The sequence below is a fragment of the Callorhinus ursinus genome, unplaced genomic scaffold (genome assembly GCF_003265705.2).
Source record: "Callorhinus ursinus isolate GAN/ISIS: 27379988/994484 unplaced genomic scaffold, GSC_fseal_2.0 scaffold5, whole genome shotgun sequence".
Classification (NCBI taxonomy): domain Eukaryota; kingdom Metazoa; phylum Chordata; class Mammalia; order Carnivora; family Otariidae; genus Callorhinus; species Callorhinus ursinus.
This window is the reverse complement of record NW_027397067.1, coordinates 66,197,882-66,221,307: the sequence shown is the minus strand read 5'-3', so window position 1 is coordinate 66,221,307 and position 23,426 is coordinate 66,197,882. Positions and strand designations below refer to the sequence as shown.

The 23,426-nt window shown below is 47.3% G+C and overlaps 1 protein-coding gene across 1 annotated transcript in view; it reads left to right on the top strand.

The window, feature by feature from the left end:
* Positions 1–3,270: 3,270 nt before the first annotated feature.
* The window catches only part of FBXO32 (F-box protein 32), a 34,695-nt gene continuing 14,539 nt past the window's right edge, over positions 3,271–23,426 (top strand). Inside the window, exons 1-4 of the mRNA XM_025871076.2 lie at positions 3,271–3,723; positions 10,017–10,129; positions 11,165–11,214; positions 12,319–12,411. Of these exons, the coding sequence (XP_025726861.1) occupies positions 3,608–3,723; positions 10,017–10,129; positions 11,165–11,214; positions 12,319–12,411 (372 nt within the window). The 5' untranslated portion in view covers positions 3,271–3,607. The remainder of the gene's footprint in view (positions 3,724–10,016; positions 10,130–11,164; positions 11,215–12,318; positions 12,412–23,426) is intronic.

Sequence of the window (23,426 nt, the reverse complement as noted above, 5' to 3'; positions counted from 1 at the left end):
GCTTTGCCTTGGTGGTTCTCAATGCTCGGCCATGATAAGGCCTCCACTCACAGAGATTTGGCAAAGTCAAGTCAGTATCTGATGTGAAGGTAATTGTCTAGAAGACATGGCCTAGCACATTCTTTATCCTGAGGGGCTCGGCATGCCAAGGCTTCCCAGTAGAAACCTTGTGTTTGAAGAAGTGTCAAGTTAGATTTTTAGTGGTGAGGGAAATCTAAAGCAGTCACTGACACTTCAGAAGAAGGCTGGGTTAAGATATGATAACCACAAGCTTTTTTTTTTTTTTTGAGAAAGAGGATGGAGCTGAGGGACTAGAGACAAACACTGAGGCTTCCTGAGATTAGTTCTTTTTTTTTTTAAGATTTTATTTATTTATTTGACAGAGAGAGAGAAAGAGAGCACAAGCAGGGGGAGTGGCAGGCAGAGGGAGAGGGAGAAGCAGGCTCCCCGCTGAGCAGGGGGAGCCAATGCAGGACTCGCTCCCAGGACCCCGGGACGATGACCTGAGCCAAAAGCAGTCGCTTAACCAACTGAGCCACTCAGGCACCACCTTAGTTCTTATCCCCCACCCAAAAAAAGGTGATTTCCTACTTATGCTTGAATTTTAGAAGTCAAAAAACTTTGACAAACTTTCAGCCACTCAACTCTTTGTAGCTACTGGCTGTGTAACAAAAGACCACAACCATCTCCGTGGCATTCAACAATAAACACTGGTTTCTTGCTAAAATATCTGTGGGGCTACTGAGGTGTCTGCTCCATGCGTCCCATCCTGGGACCAAGGTTGGAGCAGTGGCTACCCAGGGCATATTCTTGCCATGGCATTCACAGAAACATAAGAGGACAAGACCAACCCACAAGCACACACACCAGATCCTCTGCTCACATCACATCCACCAGCATCCCACAGACCAAAGCAAGTCACATGGCCAAGTCCAACATCAAGAATCAAAGAAGTATAGGGGAAGCTGGGTGGCTCAGTCAGTTAAGTGTCTGCCTTCAGCCCAAGTCATGATCCCAGGGTCCTGGGATAAAGCCCCACCTTGGGCTCCCTGCTCAGCAGGGGAGTCTGCTTCTCCCTCTCTGCTCCTCCCCTTGCTGTGCTCTCAAATAAATAAATAAATAAATAATCTTAAAAAAAAAAAAAAGAACCAGATAAATACATATCACTAGGAAGCCATGGGTTATGTGGGAAGGAGAAAAGAACTAGTACTGATAATCCCCTTTACAACACTCTCTAATCCTGAAAGGGAAACGTTAGAGGCTCTATTTTTTTTTTCTTGATAGCTCAAAAAACTGAGCCTCCAGAATTTAAGTCATTCATCCAGGTCAGACAGCAGTATGATGCTCTAGCAGAATGAGAATTCAAATCTCCTGCCTTCTGTGGTTTCTAGAGTGATGTAGCTTATTGACATGTAACTAACAGACATCTATAATAATCACATCCCTTAATTATGCTCCCTTGCAGAACTCAGTTCTCTCCAACAAAGGCCAGACCCAGCATTGTCCCATCTGTTAGCATGATCATAGTGTTTATCATTTGTGTAGGACCTTCTGCAGTGTTTTTACAAGCTATTTTTACTATTACCACACTAATAAATTATTTGTGGTGGGAAACCTGAATCAGAAAACTCTGGCTACTTGAAAACAGACTTTATTAAAAACATCTCCTTCCCCCTCCAACATGCACCCTCCCAAGGCACACCCACAATTATTTTGCCCTACTCTAAGCCTTAAAGATTGCACAAAGTCTGTGGAACGGAAGACACTTGTAGATGGCTGCCGAGAAAGGAATATGGAGGGAATATGGAGTTTGAAACTAATTCCTGAGCATGCAGTTTTAACTTGCAGCGACTGCTTGGTGCAGTCTAATCGCCCAATAGATCAGACTGTGAAGCATCACAGCTAGAAGTCATGAAGGGCAAGCAGCTATCCTGATGCCAGCAACCTCCCACAGCCTCCCATTCACCTACTCAAATAGTGACTGAAGGTCTAACTTTTAGCCTGGCAAGGTGCTGGGATGCCCCTTGAACCAGACCGACCAGCTCTCAAGGAGTTGACATTCTGCAGAGAGGGATGGAGAGGGATGGACTGTACAAATAAAGAGTAAAACTGAACAGGGTAGTTTCAGATTGTACTAAGGACTGTGAAGAAGCCAGCCTTACCAAATCGGGGAAGTCACTGGCTTAACTCTTCTCTGGGGCCCTCTGTACCCTCATCTGGAAAACCGTGCAGCTCCCCGCCCCCCGCCCCGGGCCGCTCGCCCCAGTTTAAGACGATTAGGTTAAGGAGCTAGTTGGTGAGGGTCTCGGCACCTGCGCCCGGGCCAGGCCTGCTCGCCGCACTTCCTTTAGTCCCCGTCGGTCGGGCGGAGGGCCTCTCCCGGAACGCTCACCAAAGCTAAACAAAACTCCCCGCCTGCTGTTTCCCGGAGAAGAATTAACAGCCCAGAGGATGTCGCCCGGCGGGAAGGAGGGGAGGGTGCAGCGGGTCCTCAAAACAAAAGCCCAGCCCCGGGCGCTGGAGCGAGGCTCAGGCGCCTCTAACATGCTCGGGGCGGCGCTGTGCGGAGCCGGGCGTCCCAGACGTAGGCACTGCGCGCTCAGGGTGCCGAGAGTAGGTTGGGGGACTGTCCCTGCTGTCTGCTCCCACCCCGCAGGCATCAGACGCCGCCCGGCCTCCCTGTCCTTCTCCTTCCTTTGCCACCCTCGGACTCGGGCCTGGCAGCGGACCCATTAACGGCAGTTCGGGGGTGGGGTGGGGGCTGTCCCCCTTCCCCACGGCCGCCTCGCAGGGGTAGCCCTCTTCCGCCCCAGAGCCGGGTTGAGGCGGCGAGAGAGGCCAGGAGGCTGCCGTCCCCTCCCCCAGCCCTGCTCTCGGCCGCTCTGTGCTCCCCCCACCCCCCGTTCCCCAAGGGCCGTTGTGATTGCGGGACTCGATGTGACAGCAAGGGGCTAGGGGCGGCGGGGGGGGGGAGTGTATCCCTCCTCCCCAGCCCCGCCCAGGAGTGACCCAGACGCCGCTCGGGTCTCCTTCCCGCACCTCGCCAGCCCGGGAGCGGCGGAAGGACCGGGCGCGTCTTCCCGAGCGCCGGGTCCCGCTCTCCCGGCGGCGGCAGCTGCGCCCGGGGGGGCGGGGAGCGGGTGCTGGGGGGGGGGGCGGAGGCGGAGGCGGAGGGGAGGCGGGAGCCCCGGCCTGGCAGCACGGCTTCAAGTTTCCACCGGCGCGTGGTTGTGCAAGAGCCGGAGGAGCGGGAGCCGCGAGCGCCTCGGAAAACAAGCCGAGCCCATAAACAAAGCCACGTGGGCTCGGGCGGGAGGGGGGGGGGCCGGGCTGAGAGCAGGCGGCTCTTCCGGCAACAAAGGGCCGGAGCCTGCGGCCCGGGATAAATAGTGCGGCCGCGACGGCGGCGCAGCAGTCCGGCCAGCCCCGCGCGCCCTGCGGCCCTCCCCAGCGCCGCGCCCTCTGCGAGCACAGGCGCTGGGCTCCGCAGCCGCCCCCCGTCGCCGGCTCCGGCGCCCGAGCACCCGCCCCGGGCGGCCCTTCCCCGAGGCCGCCCAGCCGGTCCAGTCCGTCAGTCCGTCGAGTCCGTCGCGTCTTCCCCGGTGCCATGCCATTCCTCGGGCAGGACTGGCGGTCCCCCGGGCAGAGCTGGGTGAAGACGGCCGACGGCTGGAAGCGCTTCCTGGATGAGAAGAGCGGCAGCTTCGTGAGCGACCTCAGCAGGTGAGTGGATCCGCCACCAACTTCCAGCCCCGCGAAACAGACCTGGGCTGGTTTCGGGGGCGCCGGGCGGGTGAATCGGGGGCAGGCAGGACTGGAACAGGGTGAGGAGGGGAGCCCCGGGCCGGGGGGTGGGGTGGGGAGTTGACAGCGTTTCTGCAGAGGTCGCCAGAGCACGGGATTCGGAGAATTTGGTTTCTCTGGTTGTTCAAGGTCAGCGTCTCCGAGCGGGCACAACTCTACAGACCCCCGGTCCCTCTGAGAATCTGACGATAACCGCGGATCTTGCCCGCAAACGTTCAAACTTAAGCACACAACTTCAGGGGACCCCTGTCTTAAGGACACGAGGCGCGCAGTTTGCCCGTGCGGGGGCGCGGGCGAGTGGGCTGCGCGCCTGTCACCGCTGGGGCGGCGGGGCTCGGAGCGCCCAAGGGCTGTGGGCACAAGTCGGGTGACGCGATGGGTCCTGGGTCCAGCACCTCCGGGCTCTTCCCACGCGCAGGCGACCGCAGAGTGGGCAGGGAGGATGAGTAACCAGGAAGGGGTGGCCAGATGGTCCCCTGGGCACCGGCGCTTGCGGGGCGGACTTGAGGAACCGGGGTGAAGACTTGCGGCGGCTGCAGAGCTGCGGAGGAGGGAAGGGGGGCGGGCATGGAACCCACAAGCTTTCTGCTTCTGAAAGGACGAAGCGTTAGCACCTGTTTCCTCGGGTGGAGGGGGGGGCTTTCGCTCAGTTTCCTGGCCGAAATAATTTCAAGTGATGGCTATCGACTGCAGAAAGCCCACCTGGCTCAGGAAAGGTCCCACCTGAGCTCTGTCAGTCTGGTGGAAAAGCTGAGTTCCGCTCGATCGGGTGCTCCGCTTGGTTCATAACACAGGAGTGCTGTCTATTAAGTTAAGTGGTCTGGAATCTGTCAGTCCCGGATCTCAACAGTCGACTTTCAGATCCCCATTTGGCACAGGTGAGAAGGGCAATGAAAGTGGGTCCAGGGCGCCTGGGTGGCTCAGTCGTTGAGCGTCTGCCTTTGGCTCAGGTCATGATCCCGGGGTCTTGGGATCGAGCCCCGCATCGGGCTCCCTGCTCCGCGGGAAGCTTGCTTCTCCCTCTCCCACTCCCCCTGCTTGTGTTCTCTCTCTCGCTGTGTCTCTATCAAATAAATAAAATCTGAAAGGAAGAAAGGAAGGAAAGAAGGGCCAGAGGGAATCAGTGCAGCCCAGCCATCCTTGGGGGCCTTTTCTCACAGCCTTTGGTTGAAACCACTGGCCCCGGAGCCCTTAAATTGATTTCGGTGATGAGTTCTGTAACTGGATGGGGTTCCCGCTTACTGAGATTTACCAGTGATTTTTTTTTTTTTTTTTTTGGCTGAGCCCCTGGCACTCAATTTTAAGAAAACTATCCAAGTATGGTTATTTTGATAGCTTGACCTCCAGAGCACCCCCTCCCCCAGGCTGTCTGTGGTTTGTAAAGCGTTAAAACTCCTTTAGTCTTCCAATGAAAAAACAAAAAACCAAAAAGCATTTAATCCTAGGGGTCTGTCAGGAGAGATAAGAGCATATATAACTCTTACGTTAAAGATCCTTTGAGGCAGTTCCAGTGGAGTTTGGGGAGCAAATAAGAAATCTCATTTATGGAAAATCAGACCATTTACTTATAGTAAGAATAAAAAGACCAACGGCTGTCACTAGACTCTTCCCTTTTAGGGATGCAAGTTACCAATTATGCCTGAATTATTCTCCCTAGACTAGAAGGTTCCTTCCTTCCTACTCGTTCCTAAGGATGATCTGCTAGTTCAGTACTTTATTTCTGTACAACAGTTCAGATTCTCTCTGGGGAGGTGCAGCAATGATCTATCTGCTGAATGGTGTCACAGCGGCTCACCCAGATAAAATTGTAGGATGCTCTTCAGTAGGATGCAGACCATTGGGCTCAGCAGGAATACAGAGCCTCTAGTTCCTATAAATATTCACACTCTATCTGCTCCAGGAGATAAGCTGGTTTCACTCCCCTTTAGGAGCAAATAGTGGTGCCTCTCTGGCCATAGTATGGGAGACCTGAAGATGGTTTTAATTTACCACAGAAGTTTAACCTAGGCTGGATCAGGTAGCTTCACACCCCTCTGTCCCCTTCATGAGCCTCCTTTCTCTCCTCCCATTTCCTGCCTTCTGAGGTGTGGCACTGCCATAGTTATAACAAATGGTGATCAATATAGGGACCACCTGTGGCTCTGGGATGAGTCAGAGTTTAGGAATCATCTGGTAGCTCCTAGCAAAGCAGCTGGCTGTTTGTGGAGTATTTTTTTTTTCCTCCATCAATTGTAAACAATCTCTTCCCTACTTAGCATGAGAAGTCTGCCAACTTAAAAGCAGTTGGCCTTCTGAGACCTAGGTTTGTAGTCTCAAATATCCCCACTGTTTTTAGCCTTGGTGATGTTTCTCTGTGATGTGAGGTTTGGGCTGAATGCCTGCCTACACAGGTGAAGCTGAATGCCTCTCCTGTTAGGAGAAAACAAAAGGCAGACCCTTTCAAAAGGGGGAGGAACAGGAACGGGTAATAAAACAGAGAACTCCAGAGGCAGAGTACACTTCTCTAATTCCATGCACCATCCTGTGAGCTGCCTGAACAAGGGTAGGGAATGAAAGGTGCCTTTGGTGTGTCCCGACCTGGGGACAGTGTTTAGTGTTGACCACGGCATGTCTGCACAGCACACCTTCTCTGGACTCTGCTGGCCACTGTCTCCATGTTCTGAGCCCCATCCCCCTCCAACAGCAGAACGGTACTAAGCCCATGCCAGCTCGGAACCCCTTCTCACCAACAACCTCCCCCCGCCCGGACTCCCGCCTCACCCACCCCCAGGATGAGTAATCTCAGCGATGGTGAGCCTCAGGCCCCTCTTCTCCAAGTCTACAGTCCTGCAGCTGAAAACACCAATGCTGCTTTCCAGTATAGTTAAGGCTGAACCAGGAAGCAGGAAGTTTACCTTGGTACCCTGGATGAGTAGTGCAGGAGACAAAAATAATAGTTCAGATTTTTATGAGTGCTTACTGTGTGCCAGGAAGCCACTGGTCTATGAGCTTCATATATTAGGCTGTTTGTTTTACCAAAACAATCTGGGTGCTAGCCAGGGGAGTCTGACCATTTGGGTATGGATGGGAGCAAATTAGCATAGAAACCTCCCTGGCCTTACTCTACTACTAAGCCCTTTGGAGCAGTCACAGCTTTCTTAAATGCCCTGTTAATGCAAACAAAATGAGAAATAGGCCTCTTTTTTTCCCTTCCCTCCCTTTTTATCTCCTTTGCCCAAAAGGTCTTAATTTGGAAATCTTTCCACCTTTTCTAAAGTTGTCTTTGAGTATCTTGGTATGTGTGTGTTGATAGTATAGGGCTGGGAGAGGTCATTTTTTCTTATTCTAGGCCTGTGCCTATAAAAATCAAGATTAGTAAAAACTGACCACAAAATAGCAACTTTATTTTTTTTTTAAGATTTTATTTATTTATTTGACAGAGAGAGAGACAAGGAGAGAGGGAACACAAGCAGGGGGAATGGGAGAAGGAGAAGCAGGCTTCCTGCTGAGCAGGGAGCCCGATGCGGGCCGGGGCCAACCTCAGGACCCTGGGATCGTGACCTGAGCCAAAGGCAGACGCTTAATGACTGAGCCACCCAGGCGCCCAAAATAGCAACTTTAGTGGCTATTATTGAATTTAATGAAGAAAGTAGCCTCTTTAAATAGTTTTTGCTTTAAAAAAAAAAAAAAAAGTCATGGTTCCTAAATGGCGGTGGCTTTTCTTGTTAAAATTTTCAGTTGTGGGGCGCCTGGGTGGCTCAGTCGTTAAGCGTCTGCCTTTGGCTCAGGTCATGATCCCAGGGTCCTGGGATCAAGCCCCGCATCAGGCTCTCTGCTCGGCGGGAAGCCTGCTTCTCCCTCTCCCACTCGCCCTGCTTGTCTGTCAAATAAATAAAATCTTTAAAAAAAAAAAAAATTTTTTTTTCAGTTGTAATTTTCCATTGGCTTTGCATTTCCTTGAAATGGAGATAATTGAACTCTCAAAATTATTGCTTGACAGAAAACCTATAAGCAGGCAACACAAATAAATCTCCTAGCCCTTCCTTCCAGGCCCTACCTCAGGAATCCAAAACCTAATAACCAAGAGAAAAGTGCAGGGTTTGTCTTTGGTTGAAGCTTTATCTACATTCGACAGTGGGAGAGCATCATCAATGATGTCAAATTCTTCTTAAACTAACTTTGGAAATGAGCCACTTTGCCTTAAAGCAGATCATTGTCATTTCTATAAGGAAGGCAGGTGCTCAAACTCCTTTGGGTAATGTTCTCAATTAGAAGAGAGTAAGATAAACTATAAATACTTAAAATTTCTGGGGAATGGCCACAGTCTATGGCCCAGGCTCTGAAAACTTTCTGCTAGATCTCAAATGTGTGATTAAGAGAATAAAACCACTTCATTTTATGGTTCTCTACAGGTGGAATTTAGGCTCTTGGTTTTCATTCATGGTGCATGAGTGTGTTTTCTTTAAAAATAAGCCTTCATGTGGCCTCTTTACACACAAAAGGTTCTAACTTTGCTTTCTAAAGCTATTCTCAGCTTTGGTATATCATGGACCAGTCAAATGACCTTCCCTCTTTTTCCCTTCCCCTCAACTTTGATTGAAATTTCTTGGTGGCTCTAAGGACTCAAGAGTTCAGCTCTCCCTTTGTTCTGCCCCTCTTTTCCTGCTGAGCTGGGAGCAGGTAACTGGTTGCTCAGTGCTTCTGTATGCTCTAGTCATGCAGGTAGACAAGCACCCGCTTCTGTGTGTCACAAAGCCTGGCCCCAAACATTCACCCTTGGCTTGCTTAAGAAACTGTCTCTAAGAGAGGGTATTTCTGCAGTAATCTCTGTGAAACCTAAAAATATCCTGTTTCCCCTGAATGAAAAGAAGGCTATAGTTATTAGAAACTCAGTAAATGGCCTTCCTGTGGCAGATTAACAAATGATTATCCATCAAGCTCCTCTCTATGGGTCCAGAAACACCAAGTATATTGTTGGTGATGTCACGTGTGTTTATGTAGCAAGATACTTATTGAAGTGCTACTTGAGAAGTGATTGCAGCAACAGGATACTGGAAATTGTTTTAAACCCTCTTTTCTCTTTTACTATTTACATAATGTCCATGGAATGGAGAAGCGCAGGTGTGCCTCATTTTACCCAACAGATGTATGTCAGAAGATCTGAAGCAAATCCCATTTTAAATTTCAGCAGAGGAACTCAGAAAATTAAAGGACTCTGATATATTGGTGATAGAAGAAAAAGCCCCCAGTTTATGTTTTCCCAGTGGGCATTATAAATCCTGCCTTGCTCATCCATATCCATGGGGTTTGGGGAAGCTACTCACTATTCCTGATATTTCTCTATCATCCCTTCTACAGAAACTCTTCAGAGACTCACTGTAAAGTTACATGGTGTAATAGCCTAGAACTCAGCCTACTGACGGAAATATGCACCTGACCCAAGTTGAACCTGTGCATCCTTCAGTGACCTGTGATTAGGGCCCTTCTGTCTTTTCAGTCCTTATAAATTTATGAACTGTGAATTCAGCTGGTTTCATTTAGGACCCGAGGTCTTTACCCCACAGCATGATGCCTAGTGTTAGTCACGGAATTACATGAAACTTAAACAATTAGCACTGTACACTAAACATCTCCTAGAAATGGGGGGTATAAGTCCGATTTTTGGCAAATGTGATCATGTTTCAAAGGCATGATAGAAGCATACTCTTTAAAAGCAGCTTGGGTACACTTTAAATGGGTGGATTGTATGGTATATGAATTCTATCTCCATAAAGCTGTTTTTTTGTGTGGGGTTTTTTTTGTTGTTGTTTGTTTTTTTAGAAAGCAGCTTAGGGTGGATGCTTTTACAAAATGAAGGCATTGTGGACTACAGTGATACCAGTAATCTTCCCTCTCCCTCCCCACTGCAGTCATCATTTTTGCTTAAAGTAATATTGTAGTGCCCGGCATAGCCCTTAGTAAAAGGGTGCAGGGCTGTGTATCCAACACAATGGCAGGCACTGTTGGAAATTCAAAAGAAGTAGAAGCCCCCATCCCTGCCTTCCACAGAGCTGTGAGAATATTTCATCCCCAAAGAGGAAGGTCTGTGCCTGAACAGACTTCTTTTCAGGGGGGTTTACTGTTTTGTTTGGGAAGATGTATGTTTGTGTTTTATAACCCAGTAAGTTATTTATAGAAACAGCTCTTACTAAAGTGTAGCTGTCACAGCTCATCCCCTGTTCTGTTGTTCCTAGTTACTGCAACAAGGAAGTCTACAACAAGGAGAATCTTTTCAACAGCCTGAACTATGATGTTGCAGCCAAGAAGAGAAAGAAGGACATGCTGAATAGCAAAACCAAAACTCAGTGTAAGCCATTTGTTCTGAACTTGGAAGAAAGCTGTTTGAAGATCCTTAGGATGGGTTCTTGGTCGGGGGCGGGGGGAGGGGGTACCAGACCCCGAATGTGAGACATCTGCTTTAATGCTGTGTCATTGACAGAGGTTACTGGGATCTTTGCACTCAAACTGGCTGTGCATTTTACAAGCAAGATTAATGTGTACTTTATAGTCTTGTTTATAAGTCAGTTGGTAGTTGGGGTGTTTTTCTCCTGCTTGTCACTTACATCTGACATAGTTAATTTAGTTATTATACAGTGATATGGTCAGCTGAATCAGTTCCAGCATGTGTTTTTATTTGGCATTGGGCTTTGAGGCTTTGGAAATAGATCTGTTTCTCCCTCTTTCCTTGTATAAATACCATTACATTTCTAGATGCCATATGTAAGAGTATAAAGTTCTATTGGTAAGCGGGAATTACAGATCTTTAGTTTAATCCACCTGTACAAGATGATTTCCTCATGTTACCTGCTTTATTTCTACTTTTTATGGCCTTGTATAAGTTGTAGGCTTGGCATTCAAAACAAACTTGTCCTTGGGTATTTGGTTTTTTTGGTTTTTGGTTTTTTTTCAATTTGGAGCTTTGGTCTATTAAGTCTGATAATCAAAGATTTGGAGTGCTTCAGACCAAGTGAGCTATAACACCAGTATGTATGCACTGCAGATGTCAGGCGTTTGCATCTCTTAGATTGTTAGTAGAGTCTTCATCTTTTTTGTCAAAACGTTCAACACTCTGGAATACATAAAAAAGAAACAAGTTTAAAATTTGGGGCATGTTGCAAATTTTAAAGCTGTGTGGGGTTTTTGGGGTTATTTATTTATTTATTTATTTTAATTTATTTTTTATTTACTTATTTACTTATCTATTTACTTATTTACTTATTTATTTACTTATTTATTTACTTATTTACTTATTTACTTATTTATTTATTTACTTCTTTACTTCTTTACTTCTTTACTTCTTTACTTCTTTACTTATTTATTGATTGATTGCTTGCCTCTGTAGATTTCCACCAAGAAAAATGGATCTATGTTCACAAAGGAAGTACTAAAGAGGTGAGCATTCATCTGTCGATTAAAGAATATGCTTAGCTTTAGGCCTCTCCCGACAGGGTAGAGGGGGGGAAACTGGGCAAGAATATTACTTAAGATCATGGCTGTCTTCTTGGGCGCAGGTAGTAGTGACTGCCACCTACCCAACCATCAGAGTTTAGGGCTAGAGAGAGAGCGAGAAGCAAAAGTTGCTGGGCGGGCTCCCCGGTCATTCAGTGAGATAAGTGTTTGGTGGTTAGCCTTCTTTCTCCAGTCTTTTGTTCTGAGATCTCTTCAGACTCCACCTTTGTTAAGTTTTAGCCCTAGAAGGGCTAACCACTAAACACAGCAGAAGTTTTAGTGCCTGTGCAGGGGACAAGACATGGTAATAAGTACATTTGGCACTTTATAAGAGCCTTTTATGTACATTTTCTCTCTGCACAGGCATCTGCTCAGATACCTAGGCTACAACACAGTATGGCAGAATGATAGAATTTCTGTCACTGTCAGGGACCTTGGTGAATTTGTACATCCTTGTGTGGTTCTAGGCTCTGCCGGGGGGTCAGGAACATACCCGTGACCACCCAGATACTTGGAGCAGAGCTGGGACGGAGTCAGGGCTCTCTGCTCCCAGTTCCTTGTGTGTTCACAGGTAAAAGATCAACACGTCTTTTTGCTTCCTCGTGAAGCCTTAAAAATGCTTCTGATGATCACAGTGAGAAAAGCACTAAAGATACGAGGTAGCACACAGAGCTGACACCAGGAAATGTAATTCCCCTCCCAGGGTATGTTACAGTGACCAGCTATCATCATGTCACCCATCAGACATCCAGCTCCTGACCTTCCCTTGATAAGCAGCTACTTATGATTTTCCTATTCAGCTTTGTGCAAGGGCTCAAATGGTACAAATCATGAGGAGGGGTGTTTAACACGTGAGTCACTGACTAAAGCAGCTGTTGGCTACTCTGCCCATCGTTATGGCTCGCAGGGGGTTCCCAGAAAGAGCTGCTCACAGCAGGAAAGCCACAGATGGCCACAGGTCACCTGAGACAGGCACCCAGCTTGTCAGTAGAGTCCAAGGGGATTGTTCTGGAGAATGACCTCTGCGCCCCCTGTTTTCACGTTCAGCGCCATGGATACTGCACTTTGGGGGAAGCTTTCAACAGGCTGGACTTCTCAACTGCTATTCTGGATTCCAGAAGATTTAACTACGTCGTACGGGTAAGTCTCTGTAGGTTTCGAGTCTCAGTTGAATTGTCTTTTCAGGTTGTCTTGAGGTAGTTTCCTGCCCTCCCCCCCAAAATAACTTCTTAGGACCCTGGGAATTTTGAGGAAAGCAGAAAACAGACTTGTCAACTCCCCTCTCTCTAGATGTACTTCACGTCCTTACGTGGATCCCATTGGGATGTCCCTGACATTGGCTGTGACAGACAGCAGTGGCCATAATACTCCTGTGAGCCACTCCCAGCCCACGGATGAAGGGGAACACACTGCAGGCAGCAAGGGCTCTGGCAGCAACATTAGCAAGAGTGAATTCAGTAGCAAGCAAGCCAGGAAAACACCATGGCTTGTTTTAAAAACCTTGTGTACCTCGGGTTCTTCTCACTGTCCTCCTCGTCCTGCTTGAACGGACTCTCGGTGACCCCAAGGCAGTCGTGGTTTAGGCTACAAAACCAGAGGAGTTCAGAGCACCCCTGAGTTTCTTGCCCATGACTCCCTTCCACCCCCATGGGATAACCTATTCGGTTTTTGGTCTCGCGTTCACTAAAACTTGAAACTACCTGTTTGGACCACTTGCTTTCCATTTGAAACCCTATGTTGGGGGGGAGGGGATTTTTTTTAATAATGAGCTTTAGCGAAATATTCATGATGAACGGAGTAAAGCAAATGAGTCTAACCATACCCCTCAAGTCCATGATTCTTTTTAATCAGTTTATGATTGTTTCCCCCACTCTTAGCTGTCTTATGCGTTTCTGTCAGTGGTTCAACCGGGGAGGTCATGGCTGTTTGGGTGTTGGTTGGTTGGGTTTTTATTTTCTTTCTCCCTGGTTGTTGTGCTACTCCATGTCGGGTCACTGAGTCAGATGATTGCACAGCTCAGCCAGAGCGATGACATCAAGCCCCCTTGAGGCCTGGATCATTCACCTGTCTTCTGGGCAGATGCAGGCCTGGCTGTCCCAACGGACCTGATACCCAGGCCTCCTTGGAGGTCAGAAGCTCTGAGCTGAGCGTGTGACCACATAAGCAGATCTGTCCGCTCTCAGCTGAGCCCTTATTGCCATCCAAAAGGGATGAACATGAGAGAGCTTCTGGATGAGATGCTCGTGTCATTCAGTGTGACTCTGCCCCTCCGGCAGAGATCCCTGTGGCCTGCAGCCCAGCCCAGGCTGGGTGGAGAGAGGCCTGGCAGGAAGCTGGAATCTCTGTTGCTAAGAATATGAATAGTTTCCATGTTCTAGGTGTCAGGGGAGGACACCCAGTGCTGACGTCTTCATTGCAAACGGATCAGCAAAATGGTCCGTTCTTAGATGGTTCTCTTTCCTACCTATTTTTCTTTCACAAGAAATAAGGCAAAGGGACAAGATCACAATAGCCAAAATCTATTTCCGCGTAATTATGTGCACTCACCTTTATCCTTTCATTAACCCTATGGAGTGTGGGAACTTGGATGATCTGTTTAAACAAAGGGGAGTACGGCAAGGTAAAATGACCTGCTCGAGGTCACAAAGCTACGTAAGCAACAAAATCGGAATCCAAAACCTGGTCCGTCTTAGAGTCCACACTCTCAACCGCTACAGGGAGTCCTCTGCAAACAGAGGATGGAAACGTACAATGGTCTGAGGTCAGGTGGTGTCTCCACTACATTCAGGCTAGTTCAGCCTCCCTGAGACTCCGCTGCCCCTTCTATGAGGATTTACAACAACCTCACAGGGTAGCTGTCCACTCGGTAATGTGTTTTCTGTGGAGATACCCTGCAAACCAGAATCTGTTATTCAGGGTCAGCTACAATATTATTACCTACTAACCAAAATTATTATTGATTCTCCCTAATATGCCTTTTCAGGCCAGTTGATAAATGTTTTTCTCCTTAAAAAAAAAAAAAAAAAAAAAAGAAGTCTTGCACTTGATAAAGACCCAGCATAGAGCACTGGTATCTGATAGTATCTAATTGTAAACTGTGAGCACTTTTCCTTAAATAATCTTTAAGTCAGAGAAACTGCTACATGCTTTCAGAGTTGTCAGGTTCAGCCGTAGTGGAAAAATGTTTCTATTTTGGAAAGAGCCATCTTTTTTTTTTTCCCCTTCACTGTTAGAGTCCTCTATAATTTGAGAAATAATGTTATTTTTATAAAGAGCTTAAAACATTTTAATGATAGGCACTGCGTTCTGAGGGTTTCCTATAAGACACTCTAAGCACATCTCATATATACTTCTTATCCTAAAGCCAACTTTGCAAAGTAGCTTGCCAATATGTCCTCCCCATCTTACTACCTCCACCTAATGGTTTCCTAATACAGTACTACAGTGATTCCTTAGTTCCAGTGAACGACTGAACCAGCTTTGAAAGCCTTAAAAAAAAAAAAAAAGTTTTTTAATTCTTTAAAGCCAAGCACATTTTTTTTTTTAAAATGTGTTGTGTTCATGCTGGCTGTCATCTTCAGAAACAGACCATGCAGAGAGAATAAAAGAGATGGCTAACAGTGCTATCTCAAGATTTCATCATTTTTATCAGTAAGTATGAAGCTTTTATGGAATGTTTTGAATCAAAACTTTTGAAATATAAACTGGAAAGGTTTTCATATGGCATTTGTACCTTATTTCGATAGGCTTCGGGTTCTACTCACTGCCTTCACCCCCTTCCCTACACACCCCCAGTGGCTTAAATACAATTTTAACTGTGGGTTTTAAAGAGGATTTAAAATCTTTAGAGGCAACAACTTACCCATTTTATGAAAGGTCGTTTTAAAAATTGGTTTACGCCGTGCCTCTGGGCCAACACGTTTTGGAAATCCCCCTGGGGAGCTGGTGAGGATTCTAGGGGCTGGGCTGGTGGTGGGCTTGGCACTTGGTCACCACGAGGAGGTGAGTGCTGATTAATGGAGCTAGGGCACAGAGAGGCCATTGGGGAATGTGGGTCTCCAGTAAACCAGGAGAGGGTTTTGGAGGTCACACACCGACTCATGGCTCTCTGAAGTGAGCCTGCTGTGGCCCACTGGTTCTCATTTGAGCTGGCTGCACATTAGAATAGCCAGCAAAGCCTGTTGGTCTACAGAAGCCCACCTCTAAAGCATCTGATTTAATTAGTTGAAGGTGGTGCCCACACATTGCTACTTAAATTTGTCCTTCAGGTGATTTCAAGTTTGTTTTCAAGTTTGAGAACCAGCTCAAAAAACTACTGGGAGCCCAAAAGCCATATTTTGCATATGGCATTTTTAAACAAGATACAGCAAGGCACACAGGCAGGAGAGGATCTTAATGCTTTAATGCCAGGATGTCCTCTGACCTGGTCTCTCAGCTCTCTCTAAGGGCTGTCGATGCCCCCTCCAGACCAGCAAGGTCCTGGGGGAACCTTGAGGGCCACTCCTGACTGGAATGAATGGACCCATAGGTGCTAGCAGATCAGAAAGGACAAGCAAAAGCTTGCAACCCCACTCTCTAGCCCTCTGCAGCAAAAAAGGACATCACAACCTAAACCCAGGCACATTCTTATTTTTTTTCTGCATCACCACCCTAAGATCATTTGAATGTTTCCAGCAAGTTACTGCATTCCTACCACCCCTGAAAGTCTTGTCCAAAAACATGTTTTAGTTTAAGTTGACTGGCGGTTTGGCAAACAAAAGGCTGAAATATGGCACTGTGACTCAAATTCAAACCCAATGCCTTAAAATTAAGGGTGTGCTGTTGCCAACCCCCTGGTGGGTCGTGATGTGCCTGAGAAGCCTGGCCCCTTCACTGGGTTCCTCTGCTGCAGTGACCTTGGATTAATTTGGCACTGCACAGACCCGGCGCCTTCCTCGGATGGAGGGTGGCCGCTGCCACCTGGGTCTTAAAACCAGGGGTTCTGTTTTTCCATTGGGACAGAGAAGCTGGGATGGAGGGAAGGCGGCCAGTCACCCCAGAGGCAACAAATCAAAAGAACAGAGCCATTGTGAGCCTATTTGAAAAGGACTCGCAGAAATGGTTGGGAATTGTGAGAATCCACTGCAGGGCATTAACATTTGAGGGCACAGGGTGGGGTCCTTCAGTGACTGCGGATTAGGCTGCCAGTGATTTTTACAGGAGAAAGTCTGTGTCTCTTAGAATTTCTGGCTTTCGGTCCTAACAAGCACTCGTGTCTGGGTACCCACAGAAGTGGGGAGCTACCTGAAGAAGTAAGGGTGCCTGCAGAACCATGGAAATAATGGAGTGCATGCAGAAGTAGGTGCTCCCCACTTGCGTGAGCACCCTCCTGAGAAAATGAGGGATGGCCAAGAGCCCAGAACAGTGGTGTTTTGGACCATGGACTCCTAAACAAACAATGTAAGCATGGACTCTCCATTTATGTGTGCTCATAAATTCATCTGTGAATCACCTACCTATAAAAGGTAGGTATCTGCCCCATCATGTTGCTCAGAAAATTCAAACTGAATTTAAATGCTTTCCAACAGTGCCTGGTTACGTGATAAGCACTCGATGAGAATCACTTGTTGCCATTAATATCCTCATCTTTCGGGTCCTGATTACAGGCATTAGAAAACACACAGTAGAAAGATGATAGAAATAATAGAGATTAAAGATGAAATGGAGAGATTGATGTTTTATGGTTTTTCTGCCTACTTTCCTCTCCCGTCCCACTTTGGAGACCACAGGATCAAATTTTTTTCTTAAGGACTCAGAATCTAACCCTATCCCACCATGGGCCCAGAAATATATTTTATACAAAAATTCTGTCTAGTTTCTAGGTTAAGTCAGGTGCTTACTATGCAGGGGGTGGGAAATGATAAATTGGACAGGTGAGCTGACTTTTAAATACCAATCAGCAGACTTTTTTCCCATTCAAGGAGGTAAGTTCCTGAGAACATTTGGCACTGTATTCTAAGTGCTCCAGTTGAGGGTAAAACAGAGGGGTTTTTTTCCAGTATCTGTAAGCTAGGATCGGAAAGCCCCTCAGGTCCACTGATGGAGGAGCTCCAATAGCAAGAAGTTGACAGCATCCTCCTGCTAGATCCCCGGAGATCACAGACTCCTTCAGGTGAATGCCTTCACATTCCGAAACAGAGATTTCTGGATGCAACCCGCAACACTTACCTAGTGTTACCAAAGCCACTTGAGAATCAACAAATACCTGGCCCTTGCTTGTCAGGAGCTTCTGGGCTACTCCGGGGGACAAGGTCCAACCACGGAGATGGCAAATGGGGTTTTGGTCCTGTCTAGGAGAGTGGACGAAGGGGGTATTGGAGACAGCTTTTTGGAAGAGGTAGAACCTGAGATTGAAGAACCAGCCTCTTTCCCTGAAGGATGGCCAGGATTTGGTGAGGTAGGGAGGCAAGCAGCAGGCTTTGCAGGGATGAGTGGCAGGCGTAGAAACCTGGACGGGGGAAAGAACGGGAGTGAAGCGCAGGTGGGCCAGGGACCAAGGGCGATGTGACATCCAGCCTCATGGAATCCTAGGGTAGAGGTGAAGCAAACAGAACTGTTCCGATTGATGCAACAGGGAGCAGGGCACCATTACAAGTTCAAAAATATCTGGGATGGATAGAAGACAGGCGAGTTTCTCTCCGATGAGAATACAATTAATTTGTATAAACTTGGCCCTCCTTCTTAGGATTTTAACACCCTCCGTTAGAGAGATGTTTCCCTTGCAAATAATATTTACCCAATCTTGACGTGCCTGAAGATTTATTAATGTCTCTGAAATGTTCCCTCTTCCAACCTGTCAGTGTTCAAGCTCAAAGTCAGAAGAAAACTTTCCCGGTTTTTAATCTGTGTTCTCCCCCGAATAAAGAAGGGTCTTGAAAGTACATGGCACTTGGTACAAGCAGAGGCCCTGCCTGATGTAACCAAGGGTTTCTTGCAGAAGACAAAAGCTTCCTAGAGAACCCTAGCTTGGGGACTGAGCATGTGAGAAATGTCAGGCTTCTTGCAGCTGCTTTCCTGCCTTTGATGACCCGGAGGCTCATTTCTCCATCAAGACCTGTAACTCAAACTTCAGGGCCCACTGTCCTAGGAGATGGAAGAATTTAGAGATAAATTATGTTCCTAACCACGTTCAATGCAAGATAGAGTATGCTTTGAGCACCAGCCTATGGTTAACCTCCATGTGGTTTTGTCTCAAGCGGGCAGGGCAGCTACTGCGTCTGTGGATGCTTCTGAAGCCCTGATTTTAGTGTCCCTCTAGATCTCAGCCGCTTGCCTCCCTGGAAGGTGTCTGTCATATGTGTGCACTGTAAGTGATTTAACTGCTGAAACATCAGCCTGGGACCAGACCCTGTCTGACTCCTAGCCTGACAGTCCACAGACCATCTGCCATTGACTGTGATGGTGTCATCTGACCATTACGAGCCCCCTCCTCTATAGAGGAGGGACACTCGTGCCCAGGTCCCTTGCAGCTACAACATGCATGGATTCTAAAAGACAGATGTATTAGAAAACAAATAGCAGTCACCCACCCACCTACCATGTGCCAGGCCGGGGGTGGAGTGAGAGGGAAGGAAACAAGCCTTGCTGTCTTGAGGTTCAGATCCCAATTAGACCATCCTCGAATGAGGACACAAGATCATTGCAGAGACAGGTCAGTGGCACAATGAGACCGGACGGTTCCCGTAGAGGAGGGTCTGAGCAGGTGACCTCCAAACTGGGGCCCGAAGGGTGGGTTGGAGCCAGCTCGGGGAGATGGGGAGACGTGACAGGGGCAGAGGCTGGGGGGCGGGCCTGAGCTGGCCCCGTGCAGGAAACCCAGGACGGGCTGTGCGGCTAGAGCAGAATGAGTCGGGGAAGTGCAGTGCAAAGTGATGCTGGAGATGGGGCATAGGCCAGATCAGGGAGGACGTTGCCCCGGCCACGGAAAGGAGTTTAGTCTCTTCTCGAAGTGCAAAGGGAAGCCGCTTGAGGGTTTCCAGCAGAGCGGTGACCCGAGCTCCTGTGTTTTGTAAAGTATGAATGCTCTGATGAACTGAAGGGGAGAGAAGAGAAGACACCTGCTCTTTCTGCGGCAAATTGAGAGAGAAGGGAAATCTCCCCTCTGCCTAGTCATGGTCCACACACCACTTCAAACTGTGGTGGTATCCGCTCTAAGGTTTGCTCTGCGATATTGCTTAGATTGCAAGATTAACACTCGATTTTTCTCCTGTTCAACATCTCTAATACCGGCATGAGCCAAAGCTGAAGGGCAGGATGTGGTTTCCACATGCAGTGACCACCATCCCTTCCTCTGGTAGCCCAGAGCCATTCCTGTGACTGCACAGCGAGTCACTGCAAATCGTGCCGGATACCCAGACTGCCCACGCGGCAGTGATGCCGTGGAATTCGGGAGGAGCCTGAGAGCCCTCGTGCTCCTCTTGACCGTCCCGCTCCCCCTTAAACACGGCTGCAAATTCCTAGCACCTGGGCTCAGATCTGCCCAGCCGAAAAGAAACAGCTATTTCCCAACAAGACATTTTCCTCTGCTCTCTTGTGGCTGGGGGCAAAGAATCCAGCTGGCTAAATCCTCTTGGTAAATAAACGGCTAGCTGGAGTCCTGCTCCCCTAGGCACACAGCTCTCTTAACACAGAAGTAAAAGGAACCAATTCTGACCCCTTTACCACCAGTTGCACATAATACTGCCTACCCACTGGGGCCCGCGGAGTTCTGCGGGTGTGGAAAGGAGACCTAAATGGTTTACCGAAAGCAACTGCCCCATCCCAGTCGTGTTATTAACACTTTCTGGGGATGATTTCTCCCTTCCCGGTAAAAGCTGATCACCTGTCACAATGTCATCTTGATAGAGAATTTCTAGACTCTGTCTTCTAGAACATAGCAATACATGATATTGCTACTAGTTTTAAAGTTTGGCCCTAGGTGTAAATTTACCTGACCCTGAAAAGCTGAAGTCCTTAAGTGATCAAAATACATGTTCTCTGTTAAGACACAAATGGGCACAAGCCTTGGCTCCACCACTTACTATTGCTGGTATGACTTGAGTTACTTAATTTTGTTGAGCCACACTGTCCTCTTTTATCAAATGGAGAACCCAACTCATCGGCTCACCATGGAAGACTTAAACAAGATCAGATCGTACAGGTAAAGTGCTTAGTGCAGTCCCTGGTATGTAGTAACCCCCCGTATTGTTAGCAAAATAAGACCTCACGGTAGATGCAGCTATGTAAGATATAAAATGTATCAACATTAACTCTCATCAACAGATAGGGAGCCATTAAATGGATCACAAACATAATAAAAATGACAGGAATATTAAAATTTGAAACCATTTAAATATTTGGTTGACAATGAATAAAATTGAAATGCAGGGGTTCTAAAGATCTTTAAGCCAGCTCTACTTTAGTAGTTCACTATCCCCTCCCTCGCAGTAATATTACCTAGTAATAGTCTCTGTATTATGATAAAAACTAATAATTTGAGTATATTCTTTATACCAGACACTGTTGTGAATGCTTTATGAACACAGTCAATCTTCATTGCAACTCTGAAGTGGATACTATTATTCACATTTTACAGATGGGGAAACTGAAGCAGGAAGTTTGGTTCTGAAACCCTCTTAAACTCTACACACACAACACACACACATTTCTTAAACTTTATGATATATCTGTGACATATATTACATTTATATATATCAGAGATATAGATCAGAAGTTGGTAAACTATGGCCCAAGGACCAAGTCTGGCCCCCCACCTGTTTTTGTAAATAAAGTTTTATTGGAACACAGCCACATCTACTCATTTACATATTGTATGACAACTGCTGAGTTAAGTAGTTGAGTAGTTGTGACAAAGAGCATATGGCCCACAAAGCCCAAAATATTTACTGTCTGGCCCTTCACAGAAAGTTTGCTAAATCTTGATATCAGCTGTAAACTTCACTAAAAGATTGGGGTCTGGAAGAGATGAAATAATACCTTGTATTTGGTATTTAGAGTGACTTTTCACATATTTATCTCTTTAATTCTCCTAACAACCCTGTGAAGTAGGTAGTCTTTGTATTTCCATTTTAGAAATGAAGAACCTGGGGTTTTGAGAGGTTAGCAGACTTACACCACAGACTAGACCATAAACTCCATAAGTCTAGGCATCGTGTGTCTTCATTGTCATATGCACATCACCTACCACAGTGTTAGGTCAGCACGGGCACTCAGAAAATACTTGCCAATGGAAGAGAGTGGTAAAGGTCACCCGGCTAGAGAAGCTGGGTCTCCTATTCCCTAGGGTTTTTTCTCCTGACCCCACAACTCCCTGGCGGTGGAAGGAGGGACTTTCTCTTGAGATGGGGCTGAACATAGGGTGCTTGACATGTCCTTCTGCTGTCAGCTGAGAAATTTTGGCTGCTGCATTCCTCCTCCTGCTTAGTCAAACACCATCTCAGTCAGACCAAAGGGCTTTTTGTTTTCCCTCAAATGCATAGTCATAGCCTGGAGAGTTTTCCTCTCCTTGTGATTGGTGCATTTTTAGACAAGATTAACACTGACGCCTTCAAGCGATGGTAGTCACATGGAATCTGGGTTTTGGATGGATTTCAGGCAGAGCGCTGCCTGCCCTCCTCCCACCTCATGATGAGTCACAATGCACAGCCAACTGCCCTTCCGAGAGGGACTCAAGGCTTTTGTTTTCTTTCATCTTGCTTCATGCTGGTCATGTGAGGCACAGGGTATTAATAGACCATCGGGTTGGCCTTCTGAATCTGGTTGTTGTTGGTCAGGGAGATAAACGAAAGGTCTGGCCAGTCCCCGCCATTTGTCACTCCTCTTTTGACTGTCACGTGCTGGTTGGTGACAGAGCTGAACCAGACAAGCAGAGGTCATCCAGTGTGGTCACCGCCCACCCGTGGATGTAGCCTGTACGGATGGACAAACTTCTTGCCTCTCTCTGTGGGCACTAGGTCAGCTCCTGACTTCCAACGCTGGACCACCAGTACTAATCTTAACAAACCAGCCTCAGCCTTTCTTCACCTCCTTCTCCCTGCGTGTGTGAGAGACACATAGGCCAGGCAGGGAGAGGTTTCGGGGTGTTTTATTTGTTTTGGGGTTTTGGTGGGGTTTTGTTTTGTTTTGTTTTATTTTTACTTAGAGTAAAATTTTACTTAGGGTAAAATTATGTTCAGGAAATTAAAAGTCTGTATGTGGTTTGACAGGCTCCTACAGGGCTCCAGGAGGACAGAAGTTTTAAACAAATGCCTTGGAATTGCTTAGGGCCTTGATCCCAAAGTTTCAGTTCTCCTCTGCAGCCCAGTGTTTGGAATGTCACTTTGCTAGTTCTCTCAGCCTTGATTCCAGTGCCCGAGCACAGTGTCACACTCGGTGTCTACCGACCTGAAGTGAAGTTGGGCCGGGGCCTGGCCAGCAGATGAAACTCCCTTGAAAAGTCTTCTAGGGGCAGAAATTCAAGCTCTAATGTAAAGGAGGGGTCTTGGTTCTAAGTCTTAGGCTAGCTAGTTTTAGCGGGGGGCCTGCTAGGCTCTGGTAAAACTATTTTCACTTTACATCAACCTCTTTTGTTTGGTGACTTTGTGAAAGCATTGAGTGTATTGAGGAGGTCTCTGCTGAGTCCTCCCACTGCTTGAAGTTGGTGAGACTTAGCCTCTTGAGCCTCACTTTGCTCATCTGCTAAGTGGGTTGATCTACCTGATCTCGAAGCTGCCCTTCCAGTCTGATGTTTCATTTTTCAACAGTAGAATTTTTAATAGTTTTTTTTTTTAATATTGCCACATCTGTAAAGAATTTTGCTACCAAAGAAAAAGCAGACTAAGGATGCACCAAGTTAAATTATTACGTTTCTTCTTGTTTGGCGATAAATGGGGTAGTGGGGTTAGGACACATGCCTTCAACCAACCAACCAACCTTGATTTTCCACGTGATCAGTGCCAGGCACTGTGCCTCATGGACGGGCATTCCCTCATTCAAAGCTCTCAACAGTCTTGGGGACTCTGAGTGTTATTAGTACAGATGAAGAAATGGGGGCACCAAGAAATTTAGTAACTTGCCCATAGTCACAGAGGATCCTAGTCTCTAAGTAAAAATACGTATATATATACTATACAACCCTG